The 18949-nt window shown below is 41.2% G+C and overlaps 1 protein-coding gene across 1 annotated transcript in view; it reads right to left on the reverse strand.

Moving 5' to 3' along the window:
* Positions 1-4384: 4384 nt before the first annotated feature.
* UBASH3B (ubiquitin associated and SH3 domain containing B) overlaps positions 4385-18949 on the reverse strand; it is a 155279-nt gene continuing 140714 nt past the window's right edge. The window contains exons 12-14 of the mRNA XM_024557353.4: positions 11408-11514; positions 9633-9742; positions 4385-8192 (exon numbers count right to left, since the gene is read on the reverse strand). Of these exons, the coding sequence (XP_024413121.1) occupies positions 8055-8192; positions 9633-9742; positions 11408-11514 (355 nt within the window). The 3' untranslated portion in view covers positions 4385-8054. The remainder of the gene's footprint in view (positions 8193-9632; positions 9743-11407; positions 11515-18949) is intronic.

Below are 18949 nucleotides of genomic sequence, written 5' to 3' on the forward strand. Positions count from 1 at the left end.
AGGAGCAGCAGAGCTCTAGTGGGACATGTGTGGGGGTAGGTGGCAAACAGACCTAGGCCTGCCGCCTGGGCCCTGCCACTAGCAGCCATGTAGCCTGAGCAAATGGCTCGCCCCTTGGCACCCGTTTCCTCTTCTGTGAAGTGGGGAGGACAATTACAGCACAGGGTGACTGGGAGGTGTGGATCAATCACAGCACCCAAAGTGCCCGGCTCAGCGGCTCAGAGACCCTCCATTCGTCTGCAGGCCTCAGACGTCTGGGGCCGTGTCATGTCCCCGCAGGAACTGGGGAGGTCAGATGTGCCTGGAAAAGGACAGAAACGTTTTTGTTCTTACAGTTTCTACCTAGAACTCATCCTAATTAAAACACCCTCAGTATGAGCTGATTTCAGAAGGACACTGTGGTGTGGGAGATGCACCACAGGACAGCAAGGTCCAGTGTCAGGTCTGATGCTCTCTCCCAGGACATGCCACTTCCCTTAGGGTCTCCATCACAAACGAGAGGATAGCATGAAGCAGTGGTTTCCAAGCTGTGTTCTGAAGAACCCAGGTACCCCCAGTTGCCTGAGGATTCTACAGTACTCTCTTTAAAATTTCTTTGGGAAAGTATTTTAAGCTATTAATCCAGGTTCTAGAACCAGGCTGAGAAGGCTCAAATCTCAGCTCTAACACTTATTAGCCATGTGACTTTGGGCAAATTGTTGAGTCCTTCTAAGACTCAGCTTCTACTATGTTTTAAAGATTTTTATTTACTTATCTTTAGAGAGGGGAAGGGAGGGAAAAACAGGGAGAGGAACATCAATGTGAGAGAAACATCAGTTGGTTGCCTCTCATACATGCTTTGACGAGGGACCAAATCGACAGCCCAGGCCTGTGCCCTGACGAGAGTCAGACCAGTGAGCTTTCACTTTGGGGATGACGCCCAACCAAGACACACTGGTCAGATCTTCAGCTTCCACTTTGGTAAACTGGGAATAATAATAGTATCTACTAAATAAAGTTGTTAAGGAAATTTAAAAAGTATATACATATAAACGACTTAGAAAAGTGCTGGTATCACTTTGCCAGCCACTGGACACCACCAATCTATGAATTTGTTATGCCAGGTAAACTAGTTTCTCTGCCAGACTCCTTAGACTTAGAACAAAATCCAAATGCTTCATCCTTGTCTACAACAGAGGTCAGCAAACATTGTCTGTGAAGAGCCAAGCAGTGAATACTTAAGGCTTGCAGGCCCCATGGCTTCTACAATGGACTTCTGCCCTCGTATCCTAGAAGTAGCCCCGGGCAATATGTAAATGAATGAGTGTGACTATGTACTAATACAACTTTATTTATAGACATTGGAATTTGGGTTTCATATGATTATCGTGTGATATAAAATAATATTCTTTTTTGATGTTTTTCAACCCTTATCATTGTGGGCCCTACAAACACGGGCTATAAAAACATTCCTAGCCTGTGGGATGCACAAACATGGGCTGTGAGCCACATTCTGCTTGTGGGCTGCAGGTTGCTGATTCTTGCTGCATAGGACCCCATGTCTTTGGGTCTCTCCAACCTCATTTCTCCCACTTCCTGCCATCCTCACCAAGCTTTAGTTCCCTGAGCCCTTCTGTTCTAACCCAGCTGGCTCCTTTCCACTTGGGGATTTCTGCACTCTCTTCTTCCTGGAACCTTCCTTATTTAGCTCTTCACTATGACCAGCTTCTATTCAGCCTTAACTGTCATTTAATTGCCACCTGCTTGGGAAACCATACCTGACCATCAGATCTAAAGTAGTACCCCCTGCCCCACATACTCCCAGTTACTATCACAAAACCCAGTTTTTTGTTTTTTGTTTTTTGGGGTTTTTTTTTTTGTCCAGACAGCATTGATCAACAGCTGTAATTATGTATCTTGTCTACTTATGTGTTTGTTGTCCGTCTCTCTACTACATGGGTACCAGCATGTTGCTTTCTTACTTGCTACAGTAGCTCCAGCCTGCCGCCCTGCTAGGAACAGTGTTCAGTCGATAAATAATGAATGAGTCCACAGCCTCAGTATCTGAGTTTCACACAACAAGTTAATAGTAAGGGTTGATCTCCTAACCTTGTAAAATTCTGATGAGAATAAAACAAAAATGTGTTTTTAAGACTTTATAAAGTTATACAAAGGCAAGGTGGTAAATCATAAGGCAGCCTCTTCGACAAAGCACAGAATTCAACCAGCACAGCCACTCTTACTACAGAAGCTAACTTATGGGGAGAATAGTAAAATAATATTAGTATGAATAAGGCCATTTTCATTCCTTGTCCTTGACATTCTCCATAGACAAGAAAACGGCTGTATATGCAATTTTTATCTTGGCCTTAGTAAAAGATCTTCTTTATTAGCATGTAGCAGTAGGTATTTTATATTTCTTGTCCCATTTGATAGTCACAACCATGCTGTAAACAATCATTCTGTGGCCATTAGGCAGGTGAAATGAGTCTAAGCAGTCCCATCAGCAGCTGAGCCAAGACCCTCACCAGCTTCGTCTGACTTCTCCGGGGCTTCATCCGCATTCCCAGTGACACACAGCCCATCTGAATTGCCCCACTGGCACACTGGCAACCAGCTAGCTGAATGAACCTCCTATCTTTCCATGGCCAGGAGCAAGCCATCTCTGGGGAGGGGGGAACATGTCGATTTCTGGCAAAATGAAGTATTCTCTTTCTTCAGAAAGAAGACTTTTTTGGTCAACTTAAAAGGACATTTTGTTGATTTTTGCCTAAAAAATCCAAAGCACACTGATTTATTTTCTCTGGATGTTTGCAGGCAGCCTTTACATACATCGGAAAAGGGCGAAAGGAATTTGGGAACCCCTCAAGCAGACAAGTGAGAACCAGCCACCAGGCGAAACCCAGGTTGGCCTGTTGTGGCAAGTGAGCTTAACTGTTAGGTTTCTACAGGAAGTTAACCTGCCAGGGCAGGAGCTGGTGGTGTCCATGAAAATCCACATTCCTTTCCTGGGCATCAGTTTTCACACGTGGTTTATTGAAAATCTATTCGCTTAACATATCCTTACTTTAAAAATGGGCTCTGTGGAAGAGATGAACGACAATAACTACTGGTGGAACAGAACAGCTGTAACAATATACTGCAGTAAGTTACATGGACGTGAGAACGGCAGGGCCACGGCTTCCAGAAGAGCTGGACCTCCTTTCCCTCCCACCCAAATCCTTTCCCTCTGTGGATGGTTTCCGCAGGGCCTCATGGGGGGCGGGTTGGGCGCATAGGCTAGCACACGCAGCGGAAGCCTTGGGAGCTTCCTTTCCACCCCTGGGGGACGAAGGATGCTTGGCTGGCAGGGGCCCGGCCTCAGGGCTGCTGGAGCATCCTCCCGCTTCCTTGCAGCAAGGGTCCCCTGGGGCCCTGAGCCAGGAATCTTGCTCTTAATGGGCATTTGCACAGCCGTAATGACCAACAGTAACACCTGCAACCGTGGTGGAAATAGAGACCACTTGGAATTTAGCGTGAGATCGCTCTGGACTGACTTGAGGACACAGTTTCTCTTTATTAAATCGCCGACAAGCCTCTTGGGTAGAGATGCGCCTGGGATGGGACGAACTCATCACTCGAGGAGCGAGATGCAGCTGCGAGAGCCCGCAGCCAGGAGAGCGAGGATGCCACAGGTGGTTTACAGGGAACTTGGCAATAGAAGTAGGCGTGGTTTCTCGTTTACAGACCTCCTTCTTCAAATAAATACACCCGAATAACATAGGAAAAAAGGATAAAATAGCCTTATAAAGGAGAAAGAAACCAATAGACCTCCGAGAGCCGAAGGTTTAGAACGGCCTGTGCATTACTTGGATGGTGCTCTCACGTGAGAGGCGGAGAAAGGCGCAGTGTTTCCCGTGCACCTGTACAGAGTCCTAGAACAGTTCAGCGGCGGCCAAGTTCCAGTTTCTGTGGGAGTAATGGCAGTTGTGTCGGGCCTGTAAAACACTAGTAAGAACCGAATGTATATTGTTTGACTCCTAGCCACTGTAATTTTAAACCTACATGCACTGAACATGTGACATGTACTTAAAAATCAAGTTATTTCCTCTGTATCATAGAGGCAATGCTTTTCCTTCCCTTGCCTTTTTGTAATGCTAGTCACTGTCCTAGGAAAATTCACTATATTGAACTATTAAACAGAAGCAAATCTCGTTTTAATCCTTTGTTTAAAGATGAAAGGCATCTTTAGGAAACATCCCCCCTTCACCTCTGTAAGTGAATGTTAACCTCAATAGATGCCAAATCGCTGCTGCCCCCAGCCTAGCAGGCTAGTTTCTTCCATTCCTCCTTACCAGGCAGCTAGCAGCTCTAAGTTGTCACACACGGGTGGGCCGGACCACAATTTAAATGCAAATAACCCTGTGCCCCATTATCTGAGAAGTTCCTGCATGCACATACAGTTGTGACAGTGCCCGTGAACATGAAAGGAGGTCCATCTGCATTCTAACACACACTTTAATTCCAGTAAATTCAAAGGAGCAATTCATTCAGCACTGCTGTCAATTTCAACCCGGGGCAGCAGAGTTCCCAGATTACAAAGGAATACCTCCTTTCTTACCACACAGGGAAGCCCTTCTCAAAGGCGACGAGATAGGAACTTCTCTCACTGTAGCTCTTCAATCGGTTCCCAACGGCACTGGGTGACTGAAAGAATAGGCTTTGTTTAATACAGACACAGCTAGCTGAGTAGAAAAGATACATTGTGGGGATGCTGGACACAATTGGAGGGCCACCGATATTCATTCCAAATACCACTGACAGGGAAGTGACCGCATCAGCCTAAAATGCAACAAATTAGCAACAGTGATTTACCAAACTGACATCACTCCAGAAAATATTATCTTTTATTTTTATTTTTGCAAAATCATCTTTCAAATATAAGGTTATTTTAAAATAATAATTCTTTGGTTAAAGTATAATTCAAATAAAAAGTAGAAAGTCCTGGAAGCCCTTCCTACAAGGCGAACAATACCTCTCTCTTTCAGCCACCAGATGGCCATTTAATCAGCCACTCAGACTGCATGACTCCAAATGTCACGGAAAACACTGTGGTCTGAAGTCCCAGCCAGGGTGAAGCGGTAAGCTCCTAGCCACCCCTGTGGTGATGGAGACAGGGCCTGGGAACCTGAAACTCTAGCTTGTGCGTGAAAATGTGCCGACTGTTCTTGCCCAGTGAGGCATAGATGTGGCATTTTAAAATCATGGAAACCAAAGTCCTAGCGCTGGCGAATGCCGGGGTACGAGAGGACTGACGTGGCCACTGGTGCAAGCGGCAGAATGCTTCAGACTCTCAATCTCATGTTAAATCCTCTGGCTAATTTCATCTCAGTTTGTCTCAGACAACTTTCCACATTAAAAAAAATCCTCTCTACAAGAAACCACTTGGATTTTGTATCTGGCATTTTCTTCTTCCATTCCTTTCTTCTCCTGCCCCACCCCATCAACATTGGTTCTTAATAAGCATCAGGCTCAGATCAAAAACAACCAGTCTGAACTTCAGATTCTAATATCAACCTAGAGCATTTGGATGAGTATGAAATCATGTTTCTCTTATTATTCAACATGATTTCCAAAGAATTTCTCATTTGGAGCTCAAGTTTAGTTGTTTAAATAGGTAGATGAGAAAAGAGAATTTATTGTGAATTCAGATATTCAGGCCATTTTGAAAAACAATCTGGATTATTAAAGCAGAGGAATAAACTCTTGGTTTACTCAGGGTTTTCCACCCAAATTATTCAGAAAACCATTTCAGACCTCTGCCTCCTTTTGCTCATGTAGACAATAGCCCAAGGCTCTGTCTGCTTTGGACTAAGGACCATGGACGGTGGCCCAGCTACCCTGACCTATCAGGTCACCACAGGACGCAGACAAGGCAGAGGGTGGGAGAGGATAACCCGTTCTGAACTCTGTCCTGCGTAAGTACAGACACAGCCCAGAGCATACTGCTACTATTTTCAAGGAAATTGCGTGAAAGGCATTCAAGCATGATTCTGAGCATTGAAAGACCATGAAAACTGGTGCAGAATCTAATACACATTCCAGAGCTGATTCACTTCCTTACAGACAAAAGAATGAATGGCAGCAACATTACATGAACTGTAATGCAATGTTTCTCTTAAACCTTTTAATGAGAGTATTTCACCAATTTAAGGTTAAAACATTTATATTAATGATATCAGCATAGAGCTACTTCTATACTCAGAAGTTGGATGGTGTTTGTGCAATGCCAGAAGAAATCAAGATTTTTTGCTTAAAATGTAAAGTGTATGACATGTTTCTTTAAGTGACTTTCAAAACCCCTGACTATAATCCTCTTGCTGATTAACACACACGGCCAGCATCCTTTGACTCCTCTTCTTTCCGGGGAATCATCACATTCCCATTTCCAATAGGCTCATAGACCTATTATTTATTTATTTATCTTTAGAGAGAGGGGAAGGGAGGGAGAAATAGGAGAAAAACATCAGTGTATGGTTGCCTCTCTGTGCCCTGACTGGGAATTGAACTGGTGACCCTTTGGTTTGCAAGCTGGCACTCAATCCACTGAGCCACACCAGCCAGGGCTATTTTTTATACACCGTATTTAACATATTTTACGCATTTGGGTTTTGAAGCTTATGCAATGCTATACTATATATTGGTTTGTTTTGCACTAATGTTCTTTAAGTGGCTGGGATTTCATTTTGCACACATACGCTACACACACCACACCAGACCGCTGCCTCCTGCTGTCAGCACTCAGCTAGTCACACAATTAAGTAGACATTGATAACTGATGTTTTGGCTTGATTGTCATTTATTTTCTTTAGCTAAACTCCCTCTAAATTCAGGAAGCAGGTGTGAAGGGAAACCACAGGATGTGCTTCTCCCAACTTCCCTTAAGTTGCCCTACCTACATATCTAAAATTATTATAGAAAAACAAACACAGCAGGCCAGCCCACGTGGCAGTGCCGTTGCGACTGTCGTCATCTCCATTAGCTCCCTGACTTCGTGATGCATCCCTGCTACAACTGGTGCATTTGTGGATGTCCTGTTATGATTGACGTGTGCTGAATGTGAGTGGACAACGACCTGACCCTTGGTATGGTTTCTAGAGGTCCATATTGCACAATGAGCTTTTTGCTGACTCAAAAAATGTATGTCACATACATCCTTTCAAAACGTCAACTGCCTTAACCCAGTTACCATAGGCCAGACTCTAGGGCCAAGGACAAGCAACCACGGTGATTCAAAAGTCTGTGGCTCTTTTGGTCACAACACGGTTAATTCAGAGTCACTTTATATTTTGCAAGTTCTTTGCTCCTACAATTGAGTATTTCACACATTTATCTTATTTTCCTCCTGAGTAGTCAAAAGTGCTTTGGAGAGCAAGTGTGCCTTGTCCCCATTTCACAGATACAGGCAGCTGCTCTGGAGAAAACTGGCAGCACCAGACGAACATCCAAGTCCTCAGGGCAGTGTCCAGGGCCAGCAGCACTGGGCGTCACACTGAGCAGAATTTGATGTGTGACTTAGAACGATGCTTTGCAGGGCACATTTTCTGAGAGCCTGATAAGAATCCTTCAGCGTGGTTTTGTCTGACCAGAACATGGAGTTAAAGAGAAAGTCCCATCCCTAAACTGGCAGCTCACTGTTGCTCCAGCTGGAGTCTGGATGCCCTCCTTCCTATTGCATCTTTCCTTGGACCAGGCTGGCGCCCCCACGGGAGGGCTCAGGGACCTTGGCGGTGTGCAGGCAGGAGGAAGGATACATCCTCTGCTGTAGCAGGTGCCTCAACTTAGGGTGACGATCCTTGAAAGCCTTGTTAGCTAGGTAAGAGTCCAGAGACAGAAAATGAATTTTATCCCTGAATCAAGTCTTTTTCCTTACACACAGTCTCATCACAAGAATTTTAAAGCATCAAAGGAAGAATGCAAATTACTCTGAGCTGTCCGCTTATAATGGGGTGCAGACTTTTTCACTGTTCTAAACACACAAAGAGACACTTCTCCAAAGGTGTGTTCAAGCCCTTTTCCTTCTTCATGGGTGTGGTTCAGTCTTGTAGCAAGGTCTCTCTCCAGTTGAAGCCCCCAGTCGGCCCATGGGTCAGAGGAAGGATGGGTGGGTCTGTCAGCTGCCATATTCCAGTTTCTCCCAGTTCTTCACAGGAACAAAAGCCCAAGTATGGAATCTGCAGTAAGAGTAGTAAAGAAGTGGAAAGTAGAAAGTAGAGGTTTAATGCTTCAACTTTTACCTAGACACAAAGATCTGCAGGTGGCCCTCGTGAATAAGGAATACTCATAGGAATCAGTAGGGGCTTGACAGACAAGCATCCCCCCAAAATCCATAAAGAAAATGAAATGGGAGAAGCTGATAAATTAGAAGGAAGAGTATTTACATTGTAAGAGGATTCATCAGAAGCATGTATTAAATGGTGAGCTCCTCTAGTGCAATTACTTGATTAGAGCTGGCTTCTTAACAGTGTGGGAGAAAAGAGGGCAACATAGAAAGCTAAGGCGCTGTGAGTCAATTCCTAATTTCCTGTAAGTCAAGCTAAAACCACAGGGCAGGGGAAAGTGGTGGTGAGAGAATGGAGACAACTGTACTTGAACAACACTATATAAAAAAGGAATATATGAAATGGAAAAGCCAAAGAACTTATATGCATGACCCATGGACATGAACTGGGGGGTGGGCATTGATGGAGCGAATGGGGATACTGGGTGGAGGAGGGCAAAGGGGGAAAAATTGGGACAACTGTAATAGTATAATCAATAAAATATATGTATTTTTTAAAAAACTGCAGCTTAACACTTCTGACATGATACTTAGACAATGGGAAAGTAACTCAGTTTTTGAAGAGTTGTGCATTTGTTTTACCCAGCTTTGTTTATTTACCCATTTCCATGCATGTCTGTAGCTTCCAAAGTGGGAGCTGTGCCCTTCCTCACCTCAGTGTTCATGGCATCTAAAAGCTTATTTTGTACGCGTGTCTAGAGCTGCATTTATAAACAGGACACGAATCTCTGCCCTCCAGCAGCTCACAGAGTAAAGGGAAAGACAGATGCATAAATAAGCTTTAAAAAAATGAGAAGACAATTGCAATTAAGTTTGAGCCAGTCTCTGGGGCACACGGAGGAATCATATTCGTCAGCCTGGAGGGAGGAGGGTAGGAGGGTGGCTGACAGAGAAGGAAGAACCCAGATGTGTGGGTCAGCCTCACGGCCTCTGGCTCACTGCCCTGTTTCTGGGTCTGCCTTTCAGTCTGACATTTGAAATCGCCGCTTCCTGTGGCCCACCAGCCAGGACCTCGCTTCCGGCTGAGCTTGCCCCCAACCCCCTCATCCAATCCACAGTACTCAAGGAAAGCCAAGTTGCTTATAATTTTTAGCTACTTCTAAATTTTAGCTCTAAGAATCTAGAACTAGGTCAAACATGTCTTTTTCTCTTACACAAGGCCTAATAAAGTGCCTTACACAGAGTACCACTCAGTGCTTTTTGGCTGAGCGAATCAATAAATGTGCCTTCGCAGCTCAGAGCACATGCCTCAGAGACCCGGTTATCAGCCAGACACTGAACTGTTCTAAAGTGATTGGGCACCACAGGCCCTCGAAAAGCAAGTGTGAGTTACCTTTCGGACCATTTGTACAAAGTCCTTGGAGTTCTGAGGTGACAGGCCCTGAAGTTGGCAGGTACATGCTTCGAGGGAAGATGCATGGGCCACAATCAGGATATTATTTCCTGGGGGAAAAAAGCAAGGACTAAGAAGACCATTTCTATAGAGACATATGTAAACTTCGTGAATACTGGAAGCCAAGTGTTCTGGGGAGGGTCAGTCTTCAGAAGGAGACAATTTGGCCAAACAATATTCTGAAAATGCTTCATATCGTTAAGGCAGCCTCATGTTTTTAAAAAACCCATTAATCTTAAAATAATTATAGGTTCACAGGAGGTTACAAGTGTAGTATACATGTATGTATGTAAAGTTACTGCTGGCCCTTGGACAACATGGGTTTGAACTGTGTAGGTCCTCTTAACATGCAATTTTTTTTTCATTAAATATTGTAAATGGATTTTTTCTTTCTTATGATTTCCTTAATAACTTTCTTTTGTCTAGCTTACTTTGTTGTAAGAATACAGTATATAATACATAAAACACACAAAATTATGTGTTAATTGACTGTTCGGTAAGGCTTCCACTCAACAGTAAGCTCTTTGTAAAGTTTTGGGGGACTCAAAAGGGACATGTGGATTTCCAGCTGCATGGAGGTTGGCGCTCATAACTCTGCACTAGCGAAGGGTCAGCTTTATGAATTGTATGTTTACAACACGACTGTGTATGACACGTGCCATATGCATCATACTACATATCCATACACAATGTGTGGGTGTGTACACAGAGTATGGACACTGCACATCCACACATACTGGGAAGGTCCCGTGCGCCCTTTACCCAGTCCCCTCCAATGTCTTGCCTAATTGGCACTTTATCACAATCAGGAAGTGGGCACTGGTACAATGCACATCGCTTATTTAAGTTTCACCGGGTTTTCTGAATTCCGTCCCGTGTGTAACTTTTTGTAAAGATACCACAGTCAAGATACAAAACTGTTCTCTGCCTACAGTTCTGTCTGCTACTCTTAGTATAGTTGTCAGTGTTGCCATTAGCCCTGTGCGCACTGGTGTCACTATAGGAGGGGCATGGAAGTGGAGTAGTGTGCACGGCTTTGTGAGTGATAACTGAGAGGTGGGATCCTCCACAGTACTGTTGACCAGGGCTCTCCACTGTCAACAGTTCAGTGCGTACAGTTCCAGGCTTTGCTCTATGAAGATACATATTTTAACTTAAAAAAGCAACGGTAATGTTTATACTCTTTTGCACCCTGCGTTTTTACTAAGAATTTTATAGTGAATAGTCAGTTTACGTATCATTAACTATTGTAGGTCAATGCTTATAAAATTCAGTAGCAAACAGATTGGAGCCTTAGAGGCTCCACACACTTCCTGCTTGGTGGTGACAGGGCAGTGTGTGTGTTTGCGTAGGTGTGTTTGTGTGTGGGTGTTCACACTCTGGAGCAATTATGGGAAAAACAATGTTGGGCTAAAGGTCTTCTAGAAATTATAACAGGGAATCTCCTTCATAAAGTGCAAGATAAAGAGCTGTCAGATCTAAGTTACTTCATTTTGAAACTAAATCTGGTGTATCCCCCTGGAATACCCCCCATGTTAGGTATTTAAGAGAATATAACAAATTTAACAGGAAAGTATCTACAAGAGCGTCTGAAAATATTTTTTATTTATTAAGCAAGTCTGGCAAAGCAAGTTGAAACATCTTGAATAGCCTATTAACCATGATGGAGAAAGGGTCACACATTTAAATACAGAGTCCAAAATAATACCACTTACCTTTACTTTTACATTCACTTATTATTTCTTTTGTTACTTGAAAACTTCTATTGATGTAAGTGTCATAGGACTCTGAAACCACTAATTTGCTGACTGGAATATGAGGTCTGGAATAGAAAAATAAACAAAAGCAATAGAACACTTTGATCTGAAGACAAAGCAACTGATACTACTCTTCAGTTTCATTTCAAGACCCTTCCAAAGTTTCTCTAATTCTGTTTACCCATTTCCTGGGGAAAGGGAGGAGGTAAAGTATTCACACCATATAGACATGGGGTTGGAGTGCACAGAACGTACAGAAATAAAGGACATGGGTGCAGAGTGTCAGAGCGACCAGTTGAAAAATGAAACGTTTGGTGCAGGTTTCACATGCAAGATGATTCATAAGCAAGTCATTGTAGACAATAGGAAGCAAAGCGGAAGTTAGATCTTACTATCTATTTAGAGCACCAGATATTTCCTAAGCCTCTCTTCAGCAGCCTTACAAACAATAACCTCTAAGGATAGGCTTTATTTTTAACATTTTTCAGCTTCATAATTAACATGGAACATTGTGTGAAGTTAGGGTGTATGGCATGTTCATTTCACACACAAATTACAAAAAGATTATCACCATAGCCTTAGCTAACATGCCCACCACGTAACACAATTACCATTTCTATTTTGGGGGTGACAACATTTCAGATGTATTTTCGTAGCAACTGGAAAGTATATAATACACTATTAACTATAATCGACATGCTGTATGTTAGCTCCCCAGAACATATTCATCTCATCCTGGGTAGTTCGTACCCCTGACCATCATCTCCCCACTTCCCTCCAGTCCCTGGTAGCCAGCGCTCCATAGTGGGTTCCTCTGAGTCTGGCTTTCCTAGGGTCCACACACGTGATAAGTGCAGAAAATCTTGTTCGAGATCCTGTTTTCATTTCCTTTGGCCATATATCCAGAGTTGGGATTGCTGGGTCATACAGTAACTCCATTTTTAATTTTTTGAGAAACCTCTGTTCTGTCTTCCATAGAGCAACACCAATGCACAATCCCAAGAATGCTGTAGAAAGGTTCCCTTTTTTTCGAATTCTTGACAACACTTGACAGTTCTTGGGTTTTGATGATAAGCATTCTAACAGGTGTGAGGTGCTGTCTTGTTGTGGTTTTGATTTGCATTTCATCGATTAGTGATGTTAAGCATCTTTTCATGTACTTGTGGGCCATTTGTATATCTCTTTGAAAACATACCTATTCGGCCCTTCTGCCAATTTTTTAAATATAAGTTTATATTCAGTATTTTGTATTAATTTCAGGTGTACAGCTTAGTGGTTAGGCAGTCATATGCAGACTTTACAAAACTGTCTACATGATATTTGCTGTACCCATTTGGCACTGTACATGGTTATTTGAATATTATTAATTACATTCCTATGCTGTACTCCCAGTCCCCAACCTACCTCCCCTGTGTCAACCAACGGTCTGTTCTCTGTATCCATTTTGTTTGCATTTTGTTCTTCAGATCCTACAAATAAGTGAGGTCCTATGGTATTTGTCCTTGTCTGACTGACTTATTTCATTTAGCATAATAATCTCTAGGTCCATCCATGCTTTCGCAAATGGTAAGATTTCATTCTTTTTTATGGCTGAATCGTAGTCCATTGCATACTAAGTACCGCCTCTTTATCCACTGTCTACTGAAGGGCTCTCGATTGCTTCTGTATCTTGGCTATTGTAAATAATGCTGCAATGAATATCAGGGTATTTATATTCTTAGGAATTAGTGTTTTGATTAACTTTGAATATGCCCAGAAATGGAATTGCTGGGTCATAAGGCAGTTCCATTCAAAAAATTTTTGAGTACCCTCCATACTGTTTTCCACAGTGGCTGCAACAACCCACGCTCCCACCAACAGCGCACCGGGGTCCCCCTTTTCTCCACATCCTCGCCAGCACTTGTGGATTTATTGATGACAGCCATCCTGACAGGTGTGAGATAACCCACTGTGGTTCTCATTTGCATTTCTCTGATGATTAGTAATGTCGAGCATCTTTTCGTGTCTATTGGTCATCTGTGTGTTCTCTTTGGAAAAGTGTCCATTCAGGTCCTCTGCCCACTTTTTAATTGAATTGTTTTGTTTTGTTTTGTTTTTTGCTGTTGACTTGTATGAAATCTTTATAAATTTTGGATGTTAACCCCTTATTCAATGTATTATTGATGAATATCTTCTCCCATTCAGTAGGTTGTATTTTGGATTTGCTGATGGTTTCCTCTGCTGTAGAAAACCTTCGTAGTGTGATGTAGTCCCATTTGTTTACTTCGTCTTTTGTTTCTCTTGCCCAGAAATATATATCAGAAAAAAATATTGCCAAGAGAATGTCAGATATTTTACTGCCTATGTTTTCTTATAAAAGTTTTATGGTTTTGAGTCTTATTTTGAAGTCTGTAATCCATTTTGAGTTTATTTGTGTACATGGTGTAAGAAGGCAGTATAGTTTCACTTTTTTCCATGTATCTGTCCAATTTTCCCAACCCCATTTATTGAATAAACCATCTTCACATGATTGTATGATCTTGCCTCCTTTTTCAAATATTAACTGACCACATAGGCATGAGTTTATTTCTGTCTCCATTCTGTTCATTGATCTATATGTTTGTTTTTATGCCAGTACCACGCTGTTTTGGTTACTATGGACTTGTAGTATATAGTGTAATACCTCTAACTTTGTTCTCCATTTAAAAAAAAAATTTGTTTTATTTGTCTTAATCCCTACCAGACAATATGTATGTTGATTTTAGAGAGAGGTAGGGAGAGAGAGAGAGGGAGAGAGAAACATCAGTCCATTGTCTCCCATATGTGTTCAATGGGCACAGTGATCAAATGGGCAACCTAGGCATGTGCCCTGACCAGTAAGTGACCCACAACCTTTTGGTGTATAGGCCAATGCTCCAACCAACTGAGCCACCCAGCCAGGGCTCCAAATGTGTTCTTTGTCAAGATTGCTATGGCTCGGTTTTTTTCTGGTTCCACATACAGTTTTGTATCATGTCTTGTAGTTCTGAGAAAAATGATACAGATATTTATATAGAAATTACACTGAACCTATTGATTGCTTTAGGCAGTATGGACATATTAATGATGTTAATTCTTCCTATCCACGAAAATGATATATGCTTCCATTTATATCTTCTTCAATTTCTTTCTTTATTGTCTTATAATGTATCTGAGTACGGGTCTTTTACCTCCTTGGTTAAATTTATTCCATGGTGCTTTATTTCTTACATACATTTGCAAATAAGATTGTTTTCTTAGTTTCTCTTTCTAATAGTTCATTATTAGTGTATAAAAATGAAACTGATTTCTGAATATTTATTTTGTATCCTGCTGCTTTACAGAATTCATTTATCAATTCTAGTAATTTCTTGGTGGAGGCTTTAGGGCTCTCTATGTACAGCATGAGTCATGTTATCTGAAAATAATGAGTTTCATTTCTTTGTTTCCAATTTAGATGCATGCTGTTCCTTCTTCTTGTCTGACCGCTGTGGCTAGGACTTTCAGTACTATGTTGAACAAGGGTGGGGAAAGTGGACATTCCTTCTTGTTCCCAATCTTAAGGGAAATGCTTTCAGTTTTCTCTGCTGAGTATGATGTTAGCTGTGGGTTTGTCATCTATGGCCTGTATTATGTTGAGGTATGGTCCCTCTATTCCCACTTTGCTCGGAGTTCTTATCAGACATGGGTGCTGAATTTTGTAAAATGCTTTTTCTATGTCTATCGATATGATCCCATGATTTTTATCCTTCCATTTGTTTATGTGGTGTGTCATGTTAATTGACTTGCAGGCATTGTAACCACCTTGAATTTCAGGAATAAATCTCACTTGATCATGGTGTATGATCTCACGATGTACTGCTGAATTAGGTCTCTTAATACTTTGTGGAGGATTTCTGCTTCTATGTTCATCAGGGATAGGGGGCATAATTTTCTTTTTTTGTAGTATCTTATCTGGTTTTGGAATAAGGATAATGCTGGCCTTGTAAAATGAGATTAGGAGTCTTCCTTCCTCTTGAAATTTTTGGAATAGTTTGAGAAAGACAGGTGTTAGTTCTTCTTTCAATGTTTGGTTAAATTCACCTGTGAAGGCATACTGTGCAGGGGTTTGTTTGTTGAGGGTTTTTTGATTATTGTTTTGATTTTGCTCATTATAATCGGTCTGCTCAAATTTTCTCTTTCTTCTTTTTTTTTGGGGGGGGGGGTTTGTGGGGTTTTTTTCCTAATTTTATTGTTATTCAAGTACAGTTCTCTGCCTTTTCCCCCCACCCCAGCCTAATCCCCAGACCTCCCCACCTCCCTCCTGTTTCTGCCCTCCCACCCCCCGTTATTGTCCATGTGTCCTTTATAATTGCCCCTACAAACCCTTCACCATTTTCCCCTGAAATTCCCTCTTCTCTCCCCTCTGGTCACTGTCGGCCTTTTCTCAATTTCAGTGTCTTTGGTTATATTTTGCTTGCTTGTTCGTTTTGTTGATTAGGTTCCTGTTAAAGGTGAGATTATATGGTATTTGTCTTTCACTGCCTGGTAAATATATAAAGAACTCACATGACTCCATTCTAAGAAGACAAACAACCCAATTAAAAAATGGGCAAAGGGCTTGAACAGACACTTCTCCAAGGAGGACATACAGAGGGCCCAGAGACATATGAAAAGAAGCTCAGTATCGCTAGCCATCAGAGAGATGCGAATTAAAACCACAATAGATACCACCTCACACAGGTCAGAATGGCCATCATAACCAAAGCAACAAACAACAAGTGTTAGAAAGGTTGTGGAGAAAAGGGAACCTTAGTGCCCTGTTGGTGGGAATGCAGACTGGTGCAACCACTATGGAAAACAGTATGGAATTTCCTCAGAAAACTAAAAATGGACCTGCCTTTTGGCCTGGCAATTCCACTGCTAGGATTATATCCTAAGAACCCTGAAACACCAATCCGAAAGAACCTCTACACCCCAATGTTCATAGCAGCACAATTTACAATAGCCAAGTGCTGGAAGCAACCTAGGTGCCCATCAGTAAATGAATGGATCAAAAAACTATGGTACATTTACACAATGGAATTCTATGCAGCAGAGAGAAAGAAGGAGCTCCTAGCCTTTGTGACAGCATGGATGGAACCAAAAAATTTTCTCTTTCTTCTTGATTCATTCTTAGGAGACTGTATGTTTCTAGGAATTTATCCATTGTTCCAGATTTTTTGATTTGCTGGCATATAGTTGTTTGCAATATTTTCTTATAATCCTTTGTATTTCTGTGATATCAGTTGTCAGTTCTCTTTTTCATTTCTGATTTTATTTATTTGGGTCTTCTGTTTCTTGATGTTTCTGGTTAAAGGTATATCAATTCTGTCTATCTTTTTAAAGAATATGCTCTCTGTTTCACTGAGTATTAGTATTTTTAGACTCTATTTCATTTATATTTGCAATGATTTTTATTTTTTCTTTTCTTCTACTCACTTTGGGCTTTTTTCATTCTGTATGTAGTTCCTTTAGGTGTAGGTTAGATCATGTATTTGAGATTTTTCCTGTGTCTTGAGGTAGGCCTGTATTGCTGTGAATTTCCCTCTTAGCTCTGCTTTTTCTGTATCCCATAGATTTTGGGTTGTTGCATTCTTATATTCACTTATCTCAAGGTATCTTTTGATTTTTCGCTCAATCTCATTGTTAACTTATTTTTTAGTAACTTGTTATTTAGTCTCCATGTGTTTGTGTATTTTTTAGTTCTTTTTCTTATAATTGATTTCTAGTTTTATACCATTATGTTTGGAGAAGATGCTTGATATGATTTCAATATTAAATTTATTGAGACTTGTTTTGTGACCTATGAGGTCAATCATAGAAAATGTTAAAAAGCACCGTAGCAGGTGTAGCTCAGTGGATTGAGTGCTGGCCTGTGTTGGTGGTCTGATTCTCAGTCAGGGCACATGCCTGGGTTGCAGGCCAGGTCCCCAGTTGGGGGCATGCAAGAGGTAACTGAATGATGTATCTCTCCCACATTGATGTTTCTCTCAATCCCTTCCCTTCTCTCTAAAAGGAAATAAATAAAACATTATAAAAAAAGGAAATGTTAAAAAGAATGTATATTCTGCATGTTTGTGTGAAAAGCTCTGAAAATATCAATTAAATCCATCCGGTCTAGTGTGTCATGTAAGGCTGCTATTGCCTTGTTGATTTTCTTTCCTGAAGATCTATCCATTGATATCAATGGGGTGTTGAAGTCCTCTTTTATGACTGTATCGTTGATCTCTCCCTTTTTGTCTATCACTATTTGCCTTATAGATGTAGGTGCACCTATGTTGGGTGCATAAATGTTTATAAGGATTATATCTTCTTGTCAGATTGATCCCTTCATCATTATGTAATGAATTTTTATATCTTCTATTATAGCCTTTGTTATAAAGTCTATTTTGTCTGATGCAAATATTGCTACTCCATGTATTTTTTAGTTTCCATGTGTATGAAATACTTTGTCCATTCATTTACTTTCAGTTTGTATTTGTCTTTTGATCTGAGGTGGGTCTCTAGTAGACAGCATATATATGGGTCTTGTTTTCTTATCCATTCAGCTACCATATGTCTTTTGATTGGAGCATTTAATCCATTTCCATTTAAAGTGATAGTTGATAAATACATATTTATTACCATTTTATTATTCATATTATATTCATTTGTTTTTCTCTTTCTTCTACTTAAATAAGTCCCTTTAAAATTTCTTGTCAAACTGGTTTGGTGGTGATGAACTCCTTTAGCTTTTGTCTGGGAAGCTCTTTATTTCTCCTTCAATTTTAAAGGAGAGTCTTGCCGGGTACAGTAGTTTTAGTTGTAGGTCCTTGCTTCTCATCATTTCTAATACTTTGTGACAATCCCTTTTGGCCTGCAAATTTTCTGTTGAAAAATCTGTTCACAGTGTAATGGAAGCTCCCTTATAGGTAACTAACTGTGTTTCTCTTGCTGCTTTTAGGAGTCTCTCTGTCTTAACCTTTGGCATTTTAATTATAATATGTCTTTGTATGAGCCTCCTGAGGTTCAACTTGTTTCGTACTCCCTGTACTTCCTGGGCTTGTATGCTTTGTCCTTAACCAGGTTAGGAAAGTTTTCAGTCACTACTTTATCAGAGGTTCTCAATGCCTTGCTCTCTCTCTTCTCCTCTTGGTACCTTTAGGATTCAGATGTTCTTATGCTTCATGTGGTCCCAGAGGTGTTTTAAACTACCCAATTTTTAAAAATTCTTCATTGTATTTGCTCTCATTGGGTATTTTGTGCTACCTTGTCTTCCAAATTGCTGATCAATCCATGCTTCATCTAACCTGCTGTTGATTCCTTCTAGTATATTCTTCCTTTCACATATTCTGTTCTTCATTTCTGAGTGGTTATTTTTTGCTTTTTATGTCCTTTTCATGCTTACTATCTTTTTTTTGAAGTTCTCATTAACTTCCCCCATTCTTCCCCCAAAGTTCCTTGAGCATCCTTATAGCAATTGTTTTGAAATCTGTTTCTTGT

Source organism: Desmodus rotundus, chromosome 7 (assembly GCF_022682495.2).
Source record: "Desmodus rotundus isolate HL8 chromosome 7, HLdesRot8A.1, whole genome shotgun sequence".
Taxonomy (NCBI): domain Eukaryota; kingdom Metazoa; phylum Chordata; class Mammalia; order Chiroptera; family Phyllostomidae; genus Desmodus; species Desmodus rotundus.